The sequence below is a fragment of the Pectinophora gossypiella genome, chromosome Z (genome assembly GCF_024362695.1).
Source record: "Pectinophora gossypiella chromosome Z, ilPecGoss1.1, whole genome shotgun sequence".
In the NCBI taxonomy this organism is placed as follows: Eukaryota; Metazoa; Arthropoda; class Insecta; order Lepidoptera; family Gelechiidae; genus Pectinophora; species Pectinophora gossypiella.
Genome location: NC_065433.1, coordinates 17,076,078 through 17,094,360, shown reverse-complemented (window position 1 = coordinate 17,094,360; position 18,283 = coordinate 17,076,078). Strand labels below are relative to the sequence as shown.

Genomic DNA, 18,283 nt, shown 5'->3' with positions numbered 1-18,283 from the left:
CGTATTATGTTATAAGCACATCTGAGAGAAATAATTCCAATATACCTTCATATTTCAAGGTGAATCACGTCACTAGAATACAATTTATATAAAATCTTGTTATAATTCCCCCGACGCCCTAATAACTATCACTAGTGTCAAAAATGTATTTTCTCGTAGTTTGCTTTTAACCAAGATAAAATGTTGAAGATTTTCCCCTTAATCTGGCGTAAATAAGGCAATTTATGATGAGTTTGTTTACGTATTAAAGTTAAATATTTTTTAGCAGGGTCGGACAAGGGGCGTGGCACGCTCGACGCGCTGCTCTGCACCACCTACTGCCGCTCGCAGCTGTATCTCTCCAGACAACTGTCACAGCTGCACCCGGAACTCACCATGCCCATGTTCTCAGGTAAAGCTTGGTGACCTCAGAGGCGACGCGTGGCGTCACTTGGGAGCGTTCCGGCCTGTTGTAATGTCCCACTTTACATACACACAGAAATATAAACTCCCACTCTCCGACCGCATCCCCCTGGGTACAGTCTATGTGTGCGGACAGCTTAAACGAAAAAAGCCAAGTTGTATGAACTTTGTTCTATGAGTAGCTATAATATAAGGAAACTTAGTGTCATAGGAATAAAATTTGATGGTTTTATTTTTCAGTATCTACCGCCCCGGCACTAGGGTGCATCTCACTACTGTTACCACTTATAGCTGCTCATAGAACGAAATGCCTGTTCTCCTTTCATTCACACCTTGTTTATGACCTAATTGACTTTACAACCGTCTTATATTTCACCCAAGCAACATGCTATAGATTGTGGCCGCCTTTCGATAGCTTCTACAATCTTCTCAGCTCGGCTATAAATAAGTCGTGTAACGGGAACGAATACCGTTTCACTTGATACAACGTAAATATAGTTTAATTAAAAAGATTTATTTTTCACTTCTCCGACACGCAAAGGGTGATTTTCTTGCTTTAAATCAGTAAGGTAAAGGGCGTTTTATTCTCTTGTGAAACAAAGTTGTTTTCTAATTTTATATATATTTACGCATGGAACAACGCAATGGAAAATAGACATACAGAATGGTATATGGTGTAAACTTGGCACCTAATAAACGGATCAAAATATTTTGTACAAACTAAATACGTCTCACTGCTGGAGTATTCTGGGGAGGCCTGTGGACCTCCCTTCAATCATCCGGAGTTTAGTATGTAGCATAGGCATGGTGGAAGTGTTGTTTTTTTTACCAACTGCTTAACGTGCTCGCCGAAGCACGGAATCTTTTTGAGATCAGGTGATTCAAGCCTGCAATGTCCTTACCAAACTAAAGATTTTGTATGTTATTTATTGAAATATATGTTTATATATTGAAATGAAAATGAAATGAAATGAAATTTTGTACTTTTAAAAACGAAATATTTAAAATACAAACATAGATTAACTCGCGCCTATATCCCACTGGAGTGAGTAGAAACTATGGAATTCAATCCTGTCCTAAAAGTAAATTGATTCCGTACTTCGGAATCCACGTAAAGGTGCATGGCCGAAGCACGCGCCCCACAGCACGAAGGCATTACTGGTCAGTATTCATTTATATGAGACTGATGCCGTAGTATACGTCTACGGACGCGTATTTCGGCCGGCCGCTGCGGAATCGTACCTTCAGAGACGTTGTTCCCGGGTACTATTTACTTAAATGAGGCAGGAAGTAAGTGTTACAAGAGTCAGATCGGGGGCCTCTGATGGCTCAATAATAACCCTGAAACCAACGTTGGTAAGGCCAGTCAAACTTTCAGCCATCACGACAGAAGAACCGCGAACACGACGTACACTTGTTTTTGTTACAGCAAACGATACTATTAGGTATAACAGGTGGAAGTTTTATGAAATACCTTCTACAAATTAAATTAAACAAATTGAAGTTCGGACCCAAATCCCTGTAACGGTCGTATCGAAAATAACTTTGGAATCAATTCCAATACGTAAATAATGTACAAACTTTGTCCGAAAATGCTTAAAGTGGAAACATGGTACGTAATAGATACTTCTCATGGTCAAAGGCTTAAAGCAAGCAACATTCGAAGCAAAATGTAGCCCGTAACACAAGCCTGCTATTTTTTTCGCCATGTGTTAGCGAGCGCTTAATAAAATATACGATATTTTCATGAAAATGCACTCATCTGGAAATTATAGCGTAATAAATATTGTCGAAAAGTTGGTACAAGCCGTACTAACCCGCCCAACGACGCCCAAAAATTGCCAAATAGTGGAAATGATTCGTTTAGAAATGATTTTTGACATAGTCGTAGAGAATGGTGTTTTAACAACATACTAAAAGTACTGTTAGACGGGTGAAGGTGGAGCTATCTCTACGGGGTTTGTAAAGGTCGTTTTTTAGTTTTTCAGTTGTATGAAAATCTAGTAAATGTTGTTTAGTCACGGTACATAATCCGTTCTTGAGATATAGCGCGTATAGCCGTTGGTATAACAATCGTTCAAGGTCACAAATATGTGTTATTAGCAGATATCCTAACAAGTAAAACCAAATGTATCTGTAACAGTAAATAAAATAGTTAATAAGTATAATACTAGATCAATAGCCTCAGGCAAACTGGTTGTTCCGAGAGTATACAATTATTATGGGGATAGGACCCTAAGTAAGCGCATACCTTATCTCATCAACAGTTTGCCTGAGAACATTAAAAATGAGACAAAAATGTTTGAAAATAAGTTAAAAAAATATTTATTAGATTTAATTTAGCACGTACTTACCTATTTTTTAATTCTTAATTATTGTAATTTAACCAAGTGAGCGAGACTGTGATCCTGCAGACAAATTGCTTATGCAATTTTGCAGGACATTGCATTTAAACTAATGTTATACTTAAGGCTTAATAATAATAAATAAAAAAAAAAGTAATTAAAGGTTCATAAAATATTAAATAAAGTCTATATCGTAAAAACGGTAGTATGTACTAGCATCAAACTTAGTATGACTACAAAATACATTCCAGTGTAACATGCATGATAAATAATAAGAAGCGGCCAATTGTGAGTCGGGCTTGCTCCAGATTCCGAACTGAAAGAAAAACTCTGATTTTTACATAATTTCTGTCGCTTTAGAGATTCCAGCTTCCACTTAGCAATTTTTTATCATGGTGCGTTGGGATCAGTACTTTTAGTATGTTGTTTATTAAACGCCATGCCAAAATTCGCTTTTCACAAATTATTTCCTCTACATTTCCTTCGTTGGATGAACTACTACGAGAGGTATCTGATCGTTTATTTATGTTCTCATCGTTAAAGGGCAGTTTCATAGTATTTTTAAACATTTAGTTTCTAAAGCTTCTAGTCGGATTCGACAGTTCACAAAATAATCCAATTTACCTGAAACGTAACATTTAGCCGATATACAATTTCGAAACTAATGATTTCGTTGATAAAGTTCGCCGCATAAAAATATTTTATCGCAATTTCTGTTAGTAACAATCCCCTGGTCCATTCCCAGAATGCTTTGAAGTTCTTAAGAAAATTTAGTCATGGAAAATGCCGTGAATGTTATAGGCACGTTTCCTCATGGAGCATTCATTAGGCGGCAGGCTTTTTGACTAATTATATTAAAATCCTTTAGGTTAGGTTACTTTATTTGACTTTATTGTTTGTAGGAAATATCAATTTGTAAAATTACTTTATTAAGTTTTTAAAGAGCTAAATTTGTGAAACGATTTTCTTTTGATAAAAAATATTTTTCTCTAACGAACATGTAAGGAAAATAAAATCCACGACGTGAAAATATTTCCTATTTTGTTATTCAAATCTGTAAGCTGCTTAGTCAAAAATGTCCATATTATGAGGTACGCGTGGGATATCTTACCTTCTGGTGACGGTATTCCTATTCGCAGATCTTTTTAAGTATATCTTTACTTTTTAGTGTTCCGTACCAAAACCGGTAAAATGGAGCGCTTGCCATAGGAGTCATCCCATCGGCATTGTCATCAAAACTCATGTTATCAAATACCTTTACTTCGGCTTTATAGAAGTACAGTTTCACAATGTTAATAAAGTACGAATGTAGACTTCTGAAAGCGTCAAAGGCTTTATTTCTCTTTACCTTAGAGAAATAAAGCCATAGCGCAGTTCTATATTCTTTAGCTACATTTAATAGGCTACAACATAGGAATTTTCTTTTAATCCAATATGAAGCTGAAACCACAAAAAGAAAATATCATTCATAAGATAAAAAATATGCGGAGACGCGGAAATCCCATCATCAAATGATATCAATTAAAGGTGTCGCACAATCTGACATGCACAGACGGCGTGGAAAAAAGTTAATTAAAACCTAAGTGACAATAATCTCGAAGTCATCCCTGAATGGATCTTCTCGCTCCCCTAACGTAATTCAATTATTATTAACCATCAATCTTATCAAATCAAATTACATAACATGTTAATTTTCCTTATTAGTTGTAATGAGGTTTCATTTCATATCGAGATCTACTACGGCATGTTAGCTACTTCTATCGATTAATAGCTGTTACTCGCGACGTCATTCGTGTGAAACCCTAGTATTTAACTACGTATAGGAGTTCTATACAAATTTTGCCACCCCTTTTTACCCCCTTAGGAATTGAATTTCGCAAAATCCCGTATTGGTGAGCATCTACATCCTAAAAAAACCCCATGCAAAATATGAGACTCCTAGCACTTAAAGTTTCTGGGGTTACACTATGACTGATTGAATCAGTCAGGGACCTTTCGCTTTTATATATCGATTTTATTTTATATCACTATGTCTCAGATATTGCATGAATGTCGTATGTATTGTGTCCTGTCTGAGGTTGGCAGAAAAGTGACCGCCACCGCACCCGTTTTTTCACGTATTTTGCCCGATCCAACGTAATTTTTTTCTTCACTCGCGTATGTTACTCATTTGGAATTCACCTTCTGCAAAAGTTACACATATTACCCTTCAAATACGATTCGATTTGAGAAAGATGTTAATTCGCTTAGTATCGTTAGAGAATTCTTTAAATGTTGGTATTGGTATTAATGTGAAATGTGAAAAGTGATCAGGCTGCATGTATCTAAATATTTGTGCCATGTGAATTAGGCTCTACCTTGACATGTGTGCCATGTAATCGTTATTACGTCAGAGATCACGGCGAGGTTCCAGACGGCGCGCACCGAGGTCCGACAGCTGCTGCTGCAGTACCTGTTACCCTGGCTGGTCAACATCGAGCTCGTTGACCCCAACGTGCCGCCTGCCAACCCGCTCTCCTACATACAGGTTGCGTAACCACACTTATATTGACATTAAATACAACCTCGAAGAAGATAGACCACCTTTAACCCCTACTGTCCAGAAAGGTAGCAGAACCCAGCACCGTAACACTACTTGATTCTTGCCAAGAAAATTCCCGTAAACATAACATTCTTGTATTATTCAGCTTATTTCATCGCCGAAAATAACTTACGTGAAAACTTCAGAAAAATTATGTCAACTAAATGGCAACGTATTTTCCAGTAGGAAATTTAATGTTTCGCCCTTCAATGAGGGTCATGTAATATTCTATTCCTTTTTCCTTATTTATATAATAGAATGTGACTAAACTAAGAACAGTTTGTATGGTTTTGTTAAATAGACACACAATAGTGGTATGATGCTTGTGAGTGTTGAATGCAGTAAAACGTATTATAGTTGGTAGCGTACTATGGATCAGAAGCGTCTCTGTGCACCTTTGTTAACAAAAGAACGACGGATGTGCTCTTTGTAAACACGAGCTTACTCCCCCGCTGCTTTGTATTTTAAACACTAAAGAACAGAAATACACAATTTCCCATTTTTTTTTTTAATTAAAAATGCTTGATATAGATAGGTAGATATGTATGTGTGTGTGGATGTGTGTGTGTAATATATGTATATTTTCCAGTCTGCTAAAATGAATAAAGAATCGAGCCTTATCACATGTCATTTTCTCAGATATATCTTGCATAGACTCGTAAATGAAACGACGGATAGTAACGGATCTACCAGAAAAGTATATGTATTTTTATTTGATAGTGTATAGTAAGTGGTGTACAAATATTCTTTGTAATTAGTGTTAGTTCGTGTCTTGATGGTTATACTGTTACAGTACTACGCAACGGAAGCCGGTAGAAGCGCTCGCCGCGAAGGTCTCGGCTCAGCTGAAGCCACGGAGATGGTGCTCAACAATCTGTTTTATATTACTGCTAAGGTCAGTATGTACAAGTATCAATTTATTTATTCTTTCTTTGTTATGCACATCTGCAATGTAAGGACATTATCTCACAGATAAATTGTATTGCTAAATCAGTTATATTATTCAGTCTCCTGAAAAGTTAAAGGACTTATTATCAGTAGTCACATTGTGCATCAGAATGTGCGGCATACGTATAGAGGTATAGTATGAGGGAAGGCACGATATTGACTCTCAAGGTTCGCATTGTTTAGGGCAAGGGTGGAGCGATGGTCCGACGGGATTGCGGCGGCGCGCCCCTGTTTGCCCCATCCGTCAACCACGACCTTGCTGGTTGCCACGCTACACCTTATGCAAACTGTATTCGATAATGCGCTTATTGAAAAACACATATCCTCTTTCTAATGTATTCAAACAGCCTTCCGATAAAAGTACAAATATAATCAAAACCAATATTCTCTTTGCCCGGGATCGGGAGATATGGTGGGCGTAAGCGGTTACTTTTATTTCATTAACAAACACGTTAAAATGGAAAAATACAGAAACGTAATACGTTTGTTATCTATATGACCAATGTGCTGCGTTTCAATATTAATTATCTTGATTGAAATTAATATTGTTACATCACAACTATTTATGTGACAATGGATTGATTCCCTTTTCAACGAGTTCCAATGCTACCTCGGTTTATCTATTAAACCGAAGAAATAATAAAATTAAATTGTTTGTGTGTTTGAGTCAAAATCAACTAATTTTATTCTGACGGAAACAAAGTAAATACGGTGATTATATTTCGTGGATACTAGAATAAATTGGTTCGTTGTTTTTATAACATCTTTTCTTTTATTCCAATTAGGCTTTCGAAAGTAGATACTGTGAATGGGATATCCTAGTAAGAAGGCTGGCACTGTTTTTATTACAGAAACTTGCTTGATAGATATCAAGGAGAGATTAATAGACTAAAACTCATGAGGAACAATAAAGGTTCAAATTGTCCTCAAAGACCAGAGGAACCTCCGAAAAATATAATGTGAGGTGTTAGACCCCGAATCCCAAGAGAATTTGTTTTGTTTCCGATGGCAGTAGACGTCTTCTAAATATATAACCATAAATATTTTAATGCACACATCACAGTACACATTGAAGCTAAAGGTTGTAGTAGCATTGTCTAATATTGGTTATCGGTTTCTTGGAAATAGAAATGAATTCTCGGAAACCGCGTTTGAAAACGTACAACTTCTCTGAAATAGGATTGATACAGTTTGCGTGTTTCTCGTTAAGGTATAAGATGTATTTCTCTAAATGCAAGTATCAAGATTACGTACACAGATTCTGCCCCGTTATAAATTTTATTACTTTACATTCATTGGCGAAGGGGTCCTTCTCCTACAATTATAAAACAATGTTCCTCCTCTTTGCACTCGTCTAATTGGTACGTGATAGGGTTACCGGTCAAATGTGTTTATTTTGTCTTAACAAATAATACCACTAAATTAGGTTCTTTTTGTACACCATTTAACCATAACAATAGGTACTTAGAACTATTACTTAAAGCATCACAAAGAAAAACTGCCGGTATAGAATTATTTTAAGTCTTAATCTTTTCTTAGTAAATGAGATATTTTATACGAAACTATAAACTAATTAACTAATTTAATTCCTACGTAAATACTGTCCGTGAGACGTCATCAATAAAAGTTGCCAAACATTGTTACTTAATTAATAAATTAAACTTATAAAAAATAGGCCAAAAAGAAAAATGAAAGTTATATTTGATCATCTTAGACTCGTTTCTATCTCTAGATTCGCATTTTATTATCTTTGAATTAGTGAAATATCATATTTTATTTATAGTAAAGATCGTATGCATATAAAGGGTTATTTTTATATACCCGAATACGTAAGCCGCAAAAGAGATTTTCTTACACGAAGGATTCAAAAATGGTGTGGTATCCGTAGATTTGCTGCAATCCTTTAACATATTGTGTAAGTGTACAAGAACGATGCTATTGTTATCTAAAAAGGATTTTCGGTACTATTCCCATACATTGCCATTTTATCTAGCAACGAAATCTGTAAATGTTTTTGATATACTAATCTATAGTAAGTGACTTTGATTGCTAATAGCTATTAGTGGATCGATCAATAGTCAACAATACTGCTTCAAAAATAGGGCAGGGTTGGAGGAAATACAGTTTCGTATTTGTTCATATCACCTGTTGTATTTCCTTCTAAATATTTATATAGGTGTGTGTTCAAATAAGGTATAATCTGAAGAATCTGAAGATAACTACCCTTGCTCCTGACATTGAGTATTAATATCTTAGCCGTTATTTTTCTGTAATGTTCAAGGGTCTACCGTACCTTAAAACTATTTAAGCTGCATTTCAAAATTATAATAACTAGTCGTGGTGTAATTTTAATTTCTTTGAATATTAAAACAATTGTACACCATTCAAATTCAAATTCAAAAATATCTTTATTCAGTAGGTAACATAGTTACACTTTGAATCGTCAATTTTTACATAACGAACGTCTCATCCGCCTAAAACTACTGCAGCTTCTCACAACCTGTATAGCCGGGGAAAAGAAGCTGCAAGAAAAACCTCGGCACAGGGCCCTAGACGTTCTTTTAAAAAAAATAAAAATAAACATAAAATATTGATATACAATTGAGTAATTTAGCTGCCTAATATCAGTTCTCAGACAGTTAATCCCATGCATTCATATCTTCTAAATAATCACTAACTTTATAATAACCTTTTTTGTAAAGTTTTTGTTTAACTACTGTACTACATTCAAAATTATACTCCATATTAATAATTGTATGTTATATTGCTATAGTTTCTCCTTGTCGAAGAAAAAACTGGCATATTAATTTATAGGAAAAAAGTTCAGTGCTGCCTGATATTGCTTCGGTATTTATCAAAATCCGAAATATCATTCTTTATTTTTTAGGCTATAAATATCTTCAAAAATCGCTATAAAATCCGTAAAGCGAACGAAGCATAATACGATGAATTATGATTCTACTTATTAAACTGTCTCTATTTTACTACTCCTGATAAATGGTAGAGTTTCATTTAAAAGTATGGTAATGTATAAAATATAAAGCATTAACCAATATTTTTCAAGTCTATCAATTAGAATCATAGTGCCTTAAGACTAGAATAGAACATAACAACTGCCTTATAAATATGTATAGTCACCTTACATTAGTAGCCCATAAATGTACGAGTATCTATATAATATATATTTTGGAATTTATTTTGTGGCAGTTTTCCGACAACCACCCTAAAGAAATTGAAGAGCTTTGGTCGACCCTCTGCGCGTGCTGGCCTAACAATCTGAAGGTCATCATTCGCTACCTCGTCATCGTGTCCGGGATGGCGCCGAACGAACTGCTACCCTATGTAAGTAATATATTTGTACTGAACTTAGAAATATCTTACAACGAGACAGTTATTTCCCTAACGCGACATAAAGCCACAAAATTATTGTAAAATTGACTGGATAAAATTATGTATGCAACTGTCATAATTAGGCACTGAAAGGCCTGTGTAATATTATTATGGAACTTGCTTTCGCTTTTCTGGGTTTGTCCCAAAAACCTACCCTCGTTTTTTAATACCCCTCATTATTCATATTTACATAAAGATAAGTATAAACAAAAGTAAGCATCACACTGAAATATTTGCTTGTAAAATAAATGCGTCATTGTCCCAGTTGCAATATACCTACTTTAGTTTCAATCTCACCGCCTCCTTTTGTTATAATAAACTCCTCATTACGCCGTTGCCGCGAGAGATTAGCAGCTCACTGTTAATCCTAGTCGCAATATTCTTAGAAGTATAATCTTGTAGTAATTAACTTGCCCGGTCTTCGACATAGACATTAATTTGTGTTACAAAATTGAATTCAGGTTAAATGAATTATTTCATGGCAAACGCTTTGACTATTTTGTTATTATTGGGCTGTTTGGTGGTAGTGGTGTGTGACAAGCTGACAAGCCTCCCCCGTTTCTGATAACTTGAATAAATAATCAGTGTAAACACACCTGCACCCAGAGAGTGGAGTGAGCGTTCCGAAAATATTGCGCCCATATATGCGCCTTCGCGTGTGATTATCATAAGCAATACTACGTTTATTATAACATAGCCATTCCTAAGTTATTTATTTTTTAAACTATTAAGTACAATAAAGAACAAAAAAGAACAGTGTAACACTTTCATTCTTCACATTAAATGTAAAAAAGTGTTAAAGTGAAGAAAAAAGGGTTTCACTTTTAAAATGTTTCTAAAATAAACGGGTCGCCAGTCCCCCTGTCATTACTTTGCTCTTATTTGCTGATTTAAATATGTTTTTTTTTACCACATGAATCGTTTAATGTTCTTTCCAACTCGATAGACTGTCTCGATAATCTATCACTTCGCTTTTCATCATATCCATCTTAGAGCAAATGTCAGAAGAGACTTTATTGACGAATTGTCGCTCTGCCTACCCGGTTAAAGATTAGAGGCGTACATTTGTTTATTTACATATTCTCATCAAGTTGCTGACAATACTACTGTATTACCTTTATTAACAACATCAATGCATAAAACAAAATACCCCTTTGTATTCAGTTTTATCCCGTCAAAAGATACACTGAATGAAGAGCCATTCATCATTTTGGGGGCTTTTAGAAAACAAACCATTAATTAAGCTTACTTTGGGCATTAAAAGCTGTCGGTCAGCGCAACGATGACGCTTGTACTATTATAGATCTTAATAAGAGATTTTAAATTTATAAATTGTATATATGTATTATAATTATGGTACTACGGTATTACTACGGTAAATCTTAAAATTTAAGTGTAAGTCTTAGGATTTACCGACAAGAGTTGATAAATAAGTATTTCTGAAAATACGACGATTTTTTCGAGTTTTTACCATTCGAATTCAGTATATGCTAAGTTTTACCGCTGTCAGCTGGTAGATGTTTTTAGGAATTAATAATTATTTACTTTAATGAACTATTAGACAAAACAGGTACATAGTATTAAGGCTTAGCTAATACAAACTAATACCAACGTATTTAAATTATTTTGAAAAAACAATTTAACGCAAACCTTTTGGGACATTTACCATTAGGAATTGGTAGATCTTAGGTTTTACTAGAATATCTTAGGGTTTACTGCAGTTCGAGCTTTTACATTAACATAATATACTTTATATTTAGTTTATTTATTTTGTCCCCTCGGGGTTTCTATACTAACATCTTAATGTGAAAGTAACTGTATGTCTGTTAACATTTCACACCTAAACTGCTTGACCGATTTGTATTAATATTTGCATGAATAGATCGGAAACGGAAACTAGAGTACTTTTATTTATGTTGTCGAGAGTGAAAAAGCTAGTCGTCAACATTTCTTTCATAAAGAAGTTATACGAGTGACCGGTATATTTCCAAAAGCAGTCGCCAGAGCCATAAAATATCATAAAATAGTTTTCCAACTAGTCAAATCATTTACTTTTTACTAAACGTCAATACACGAAATTGCTATGGAATTTGTATGAAATGCAAACTGTGATGTCATAGAAAAACGTGACTAAATGTCGCACATATTATAACATTTTTCTTTATTAAAATTCATAATTAAGTTCAATAGAAAAAGAATACGTTTTTTTGTAACCTTTAGATCTATATTTATTTAGTAATTAGAATATCATAATTTACCTTTGACCTAGGAAACTAGCCAATTCTACACTCTCCTCCCCACACAGATACAAGCTTGATTACCTCACTCTGGATTTACGCACCTACTTCAGTCCGAAAGATGTAAGATAAAGGAGTGCGCAGGGACTGTCTCCCTCCTCGTGCGCACTAAGGCACAGTTGCGCGTGTACAAAAACTTCATGTGTAATTTCCGGGTAATAACGAGATTTTTGTATGGAGTGTCCGCGGGGTGTACTAGAGTATTACTGACTATTTGGCAGGCCAAACGCGTGGTGCTGTACCTGGCGCGCTCGCGTCCCGAGCGGCTGCTGGACGAGATGATGACGGAGCTGCAGACGGTCGAGACCCTCAACTGCCTCATAGAACGCACCGAGACTCCGCCATTCTACCGCCTCACCTCTATGAGGAAGGCCACCTCCGGACACAGCGACGGGCCGGGGACTGGATCACATGTATAAAATCGAATTACTTATTTTTTTATTAATACTCTCCCATTTAACCACAGTCTAACCTGATAGAAAGTGAGTCGCTTAAGGTGGTTGACGCCCATACGCTCGGTGGATATATCAGTACATACCTAGCTATATAGACCAACAAGGATATTTTGGCGTGTGACCAAAATCGGATCTAGCACCGCATCCTATGGAATCGCCATTTTTAACAATTGATTGTTATAAATGGAGAATATAATGTATCTCCATATATTCTCCATTTATACCATCTGGTACAAACCAGTTTCCACATCAAAAAACTTTCAAAAAAAAGCACACTTGCCGATCTATATCTTTGTTTATTAGGCAATGATGGGCAAAACGTCACAGCGACGACTAATCTATTTAACGTGGCTGAGGACGTGGCCTTGCAAAGGTTATGTTATCGCCTACTATCAAATTCATCAAGAAACTCAACAGGAGCTTTTAATTAGGTTATCTGCTAAATAAACTATGTCGTTATGTGAAGGACGCGACTGGCCGGCCTGGTGAACTCGCGCCTGTTGAGAAAGGCACGATCCACACCAAGAGGCACAGCGGAGAGGACCCTGCCAAGGCCAGGTACCCAATAAAACCTTTATTCAATTTGCTTTACCTTTGCCCCCTATTAATTTTTAATTAGGGGTTGGATTGTTTTCTGTACATTATCTTTCTATATATTGTTTTATAACTACTTGATATTACGGCATGTAGCTCTGTCGTGTGATACGTGGAACAGCGAAACATATATGTATTCCTGTCATTGGTGTTTCTTCGTAAACACAACTTGTCTTGTATTTACGGATATATTTCAGTAGTATAGTTTTAATTATTATAAATGATTTTGTAAATAAACGTATAAGCGTTATAATAATAATAAATCTCTCTTGTTTACTTTCTCAATCTAGCCTTCATATAAGTTGGTATAATAAAAGATCTGGTTTCTCGTAAACAATAGAAAATAATTACTTTTTGATATGACACTGTAATAAAGGGAATATTTGTATAAACACGTGAACATCGAACTGCTTTCGACCAACGTAAAATGCACAACCTATCCACGGAGTTCAAACTACAAGGGGTTTTTATTTCTTGAGTATAAATAATATTGTACATCAGCTTTTATGTGAAAAATCTGTGGTTTTATTTTGTAAAATTGGTGAATTTTTGAGTTGGGGTGAATAAAATTGCTCCCAAACGGAGTCGCTGACAACAGCTGGTACTTATAAATCCGCAATGCGAGAATAGCTTGGCTATAGATTCTGTAACTATCTATAATGCACTCAAAAAACCAATTCATTGTTAATTGAGTAATTGTCAATGAAATACATTGTTTTTTTCGGAACTTCACCGTCTATTGACTGGTACAGTCAAAACAGTACCTATTCAACTATGGGTTCTGTTGAAATGACTGGAACACGATAGCAAAGTCAACGACGTTTTACAACGTTAGCATGGCTAGAATATTCCGTCCAAATGGAGCTGCAATAGTTGTTATTGCTGAGTAATCCATCATTGTCGAGGGAGTGGGCATAAGTGATTGCTTTTTTGCTGTAGTGCTTCAAGAGACTACATAATACGCAGATCGTCATTTCTAATTTCGTCTTTCTGCGCAATTCGAATTAATATTGTATTCCCCTTTATTTATTCAATTTATATACGCACTTCACATTATCAACATTATCAAAGTTACACAATCGAAAAAAATATAAATGTTAAAACCATGTTTAAAATACCTAAAACATTACAACAAACAAAATCTTTCACGGGTATCAGAATACCATTTACGAATTTAAGTTCAGAATCAGACAAGGTTCATTTTTAAAGTTGTTATTTTAGTCCCTCCATACAGATAGACATTTACGTACATCTCATCAGACAGGCAGACAGAGCAAAACATTAAGTAGGAATGAACTGAACATGCTCTTTGAGTGTTTACCCTGAGGTGAAATCTACATCACGTGAAAATGCTTAATAACATACGAGTATACTCTTATACATTTTCACTTATCAAAACATTTTGAATGCCTTTTTGTTTTACAGTTCTAAATGACAATGCTTTAATAATACACAATAAATAATATTAAAAACAAAGTAGGTATATACCTGCCCACAATATCATGTAGTTCATGAACATAATATAGTACAGTTGTAGTTTGAAACGGTAGCAATGAAAACTTATAATGGACAATTAAAAGTACGTAAGTTTGCGACGACGTGCTGTTCGTGCTAAACAGGTAGAGCTTTTGATTTAATATGCAAGTCACGAGGGGAAATATTTATCTACAATATTTTTATTGGTAGGTACCCACTCACTTGTAACTGAAGGTAGAGGATACATGTAATCTTCAGTCAAATTCATAAACATGAAAGTTCGGGAGCGTTCCCCATTATTTGTTGTATTACGATATATGTATATACCCAGTAGTACTTTCTGTCTGAAGATGCCCTTAGTCCGTCCATGCCATGAACCAATGGTGATATTACATGCTGTTTTAATGTTGGTAGTGGCGCGAAAGCTCCGGAAACTCCTAGTGGCCGCGGTCCGGACAAACGCATCTCTGCTCCAGCGTGCCCAACGCCCCCCGCCGACGAAGACGCACCACCCCCCTCCGACGGCGACGCCACCCCCGTACGTAATGCAATCACTACTTTAAACTTTGTAGTTTATAACTGTATTTTCTTGAACTTGAAAACTGCAAATTAAATATCGTCCACTTGTTTATTCAACCGAATTGATATAAGTAGGACTACGCAAGGGAAAACGAGCGGCGTTAATGTAAGTTTACAATACCGCCCTGAATAATGCGTCCCATTAGACCCGGTTACATTTGTCTTTTCATTAAAGCTGAAGCAAAGTGAAGCCTGCGGCGACTGTTTAAGAAATCTCGTTATCTTTTACTTAGTACATACTTACATTCTATAATAATCTATACAATTCATTACCTATATTATTAACAGTCGTTATTAAATTGTGCAGTAACTTAAACCGATTATTAGTTTATTTTTAAATGATAGTCTTTTTTATTAAAAGGCGCATAAACCGTGTTTTTGAGAAACGTTGCGCGATAGGAGGATATTGTCGAGTTGAGTGGGTTTTGCAGACGGGCGTGTGCCCCGAGTCAGCGGCGACGCCGACGGGCGGCGCGCCGCCGCTGCCGACCGAGCCCCGCGTGGACGTGTCGCACCCGCGCCCGCTGCCCATGCCCGAGTACGGGGGCTTCTTCGCGCGCCTCTCCGAGTACCTGCCCGACACCAGCCAGCCTGTCTCCGGCTTCCATAGGTCATTTTATATTTACTATACCCTGCTACTAACCGCTTTGACAGAATTTGCAATAATGCTGCAAACAGTATTGTAATATTTCTCGTGTATTTTTAAATTGTTGGTTGCGTTATGTACAATAATTAAAACAAACATAAATATATTTGTAAACCTTTAAACTTTGAGTCCTCGAAATAATAATAGATGGGATGGGTATGACCACTCGACACCACAAGTCAGCTTGTGTCCGGCTTCTAAAAGTAAACATCGATCTCACGATTTATTTGAGAAAATATACAATTTATTCTAATAAATTGATGAAATATTACAACTTGAAACTAACTATTAGTGAGCGGTCTTAAACTGTGCATTCTACTCTAACATTGTATACTTTGAATATAGCAAGTTTTCTACAACGCCACTTAGGATAACTATGTTATTCTGGTTGATCAAGCGAAAAAATTTAATAGATGGGAATGAGCACTCGAGCACTCAAGTCAGCTTGTTATCAACAGTTGCGCTGAATTAATGTGACTCTAACATAAAATCTTAACGGTACGTGTGTCCAGAGAGACACGATTCATTTAAATCGATAATGGTGCTTTAACTTATACATTTCTCTTGTCGCATCGTTATTTATTAAGTAAAAAAAATATTTATTTTCATACTTTTATTTAAATGACTGAATATTATAAGCAACGGTGCCAGTTAGTTACTGTATTTCTAATAATAAAGATACCTCAAACTAAATCATAGGATTGGATTGTTGTGTAAGTTAGGTACCATTATCCAACAATTCGTGCACCAAGTGACGGTTTTGTATATCCCTCTGTCTCTAGAGGGGATGGCTGGATACACTTAGTATAAAAGCCATGAAAAGAAAGTGGATTGAATTTATATTGTTACGAGACTTTATTATCTGAAGAAAAGTCTTTTTATATGCTAATTATTTTCGCATCGACTAGACGAAAATAAAAAAGACTAATTACTTATCAAGAGGCAACGGCTACAAAAGTTTTGAACTTCCCCATTTAAACATTTAATATGAAGTTTTGTCCTCGTTCAATCTCCAAGTTGCGCTCGTGCTTAAAGTTCCAAAGTTTCAAAGGTTTCCACCGTCCGGGGTAGAAAATTGATAAATATCGTAGAAGATTGTTTGAAACTTGACGGTCATTTTATACGTTAACCCGTCATATGTAGATGCAACGTGGCGGTGATGTTGCTGTGCGACGTGGTGCTGGACGGCGTCGAGCTGGACTGGTCCATCCACGTGCCCCTCATGCTGCACATCGTATTTCTTGGCATGGACCACACCAGGTCTGTATTCCACTAATTGGTTTCCTTTACAGTCTAGACTACATATAAAGTTGAATTTATTAATTACATAAGTGTAACAAGATTTACTTGAAAAGGCAAATATGCTAATGTAAATATTTGAGGAGTTTGCGTCTTTGATGAGTTGAGCGATCGTTTGGAAAAAATGCTTTAACGGAGACGTAGAATATCCAAAAGACATATGTGTTGTGTTATCAGGTGGATAGTGCACCAGCACTGCCGGCAGCTGCTGCTGAACTTGCTGGTGGCGGTGGCAGCGCACCACGACCACCTCACCGTGGCGCGGATCCTGCTCGCTAGCCGCTCCGCACACCTAGGTCTTGGGATCTCATCCTCTGCTTTGCCTCTCGTGTCTCACAACTTTACAGGTAATTCATATTTATTTTTTACTATTTAGGTACTATTTTTATCCAGACCTCGTAGCTTGCATCAGCGTATTGCATTTACAAACAACTAAGTGATAAGCCAGAATAAACCTTATGTTTCCTCCACACACACTAGTCTTGAAAAAGTTGTTTACATCAAAATGTGTTCTTCAAAATGCGGAATATTCTAATTCCGGGGACCGGCGCATATATAGGTAAATAGCGGCCGACGCGCACTTTCAACTCAGTTCATTTCAGTTTGGCCTACTGTGAAAGTATAGTCACTGTGATCCTGTGGTACATCGGCTTGTTCCTCAATTAGGAAGCGCCGGTTCCAACCCCGGTACAGGTCTTGCACCAATGAGTTATTAATTTATCTTAAGTGCAGTTTTCACCCACACCACACAGTTGGCTCAACCATTATAGACGGCGACAAGACTCACCAACTATCACATTGGCCTAACCGAAAACTTAGTGAAGTGTGGATACTTAGTTCATCTTGCGGTGACTACCCCAATCGGGATATAGTCGTGAGATTTTATTATGTCACCGGAAAAATAACTTCGGAGCGAAAACGGAGCTATAATGTTTTAAAATTCCACGGAGACGAAGTCGCGGGCTATATCTAGAACTTTCTTTTGAATGTACGTTAGAGATATTGAACTTTGATATTTTAATGGACTACTTTACTAGCTACATCTTCAGAAATCCGTAAGTATTTGAATATTATTCAAGTAAATAAGTGACGTAAATTGAAAAGAGTGCGTATCTCGCTTTTCCTGGCCTCACTTCATATTCAAGTAGCATTTTAGATTAATAAATCAAGTGAAATCAGGGAAAGTTACTCGCATAAGTGACTTAAAATGTTCGAATATTTGGAGAAAAAACCCGTGTAAATGTTGGGTATTCGTAGTTTTCCTATAACAA

General features: G+C 36.3%; 1 protein-coding gene across 11 annotated transcripts in view; it reads left to right on the top strand.

The window, feature by feature from the left end:
* The window catches only part of LOC126380441 (protein furry), a 78,586-nt gene that overhangs the window by 43,188 nt on the left and 17,115 nt on the right, over positions 1-18,283 (top strand). For 8 of the 11 annotated variants that reach the window (XM_050029839.1, XM_050029838.1, XM_050029836.1 and 5 more), the window contains 10 exons: positions 266-391; positions 5,141-5,274; positions 6,122-6,223; positions 9,484-9,618; positions 12,185-12,376; positions 12,885-12,976; positions 14,903-15,026; positions 15,499-15,677; positions 16,857-16,973; positions 17,190-17,359. In XM_050029839.1, coding sequence (XP_049885796.1) covers positions 266-391; positions 5,141-5,274; positions 6,122-6,223; positions 9,484-9,618; positions 12,185-12,376; positions 12,885-12,976; positions 14,903-15,026; positions 15,499-15,677; positions 16,857-16,973; positions 17,190-17,359 — 1,371 coding nt within the window. The remainder of the gene's footprint in view (positions 1-265; positions 392-5,140; positions 5,275-6,121; positions 6,224-9,483; positions 9,619-12,184; positions 12,377-12,884; positions 12,977-14,902; positions 15,027-15,498; positions 15,678-16,856; positions 16,974-17,189; positions 17,360-18,283) is intronic. The other 3 variants (XM_050029843.1, XM_050029834.1, XM_050029842.1) reach the window with 1 other exon arrangement.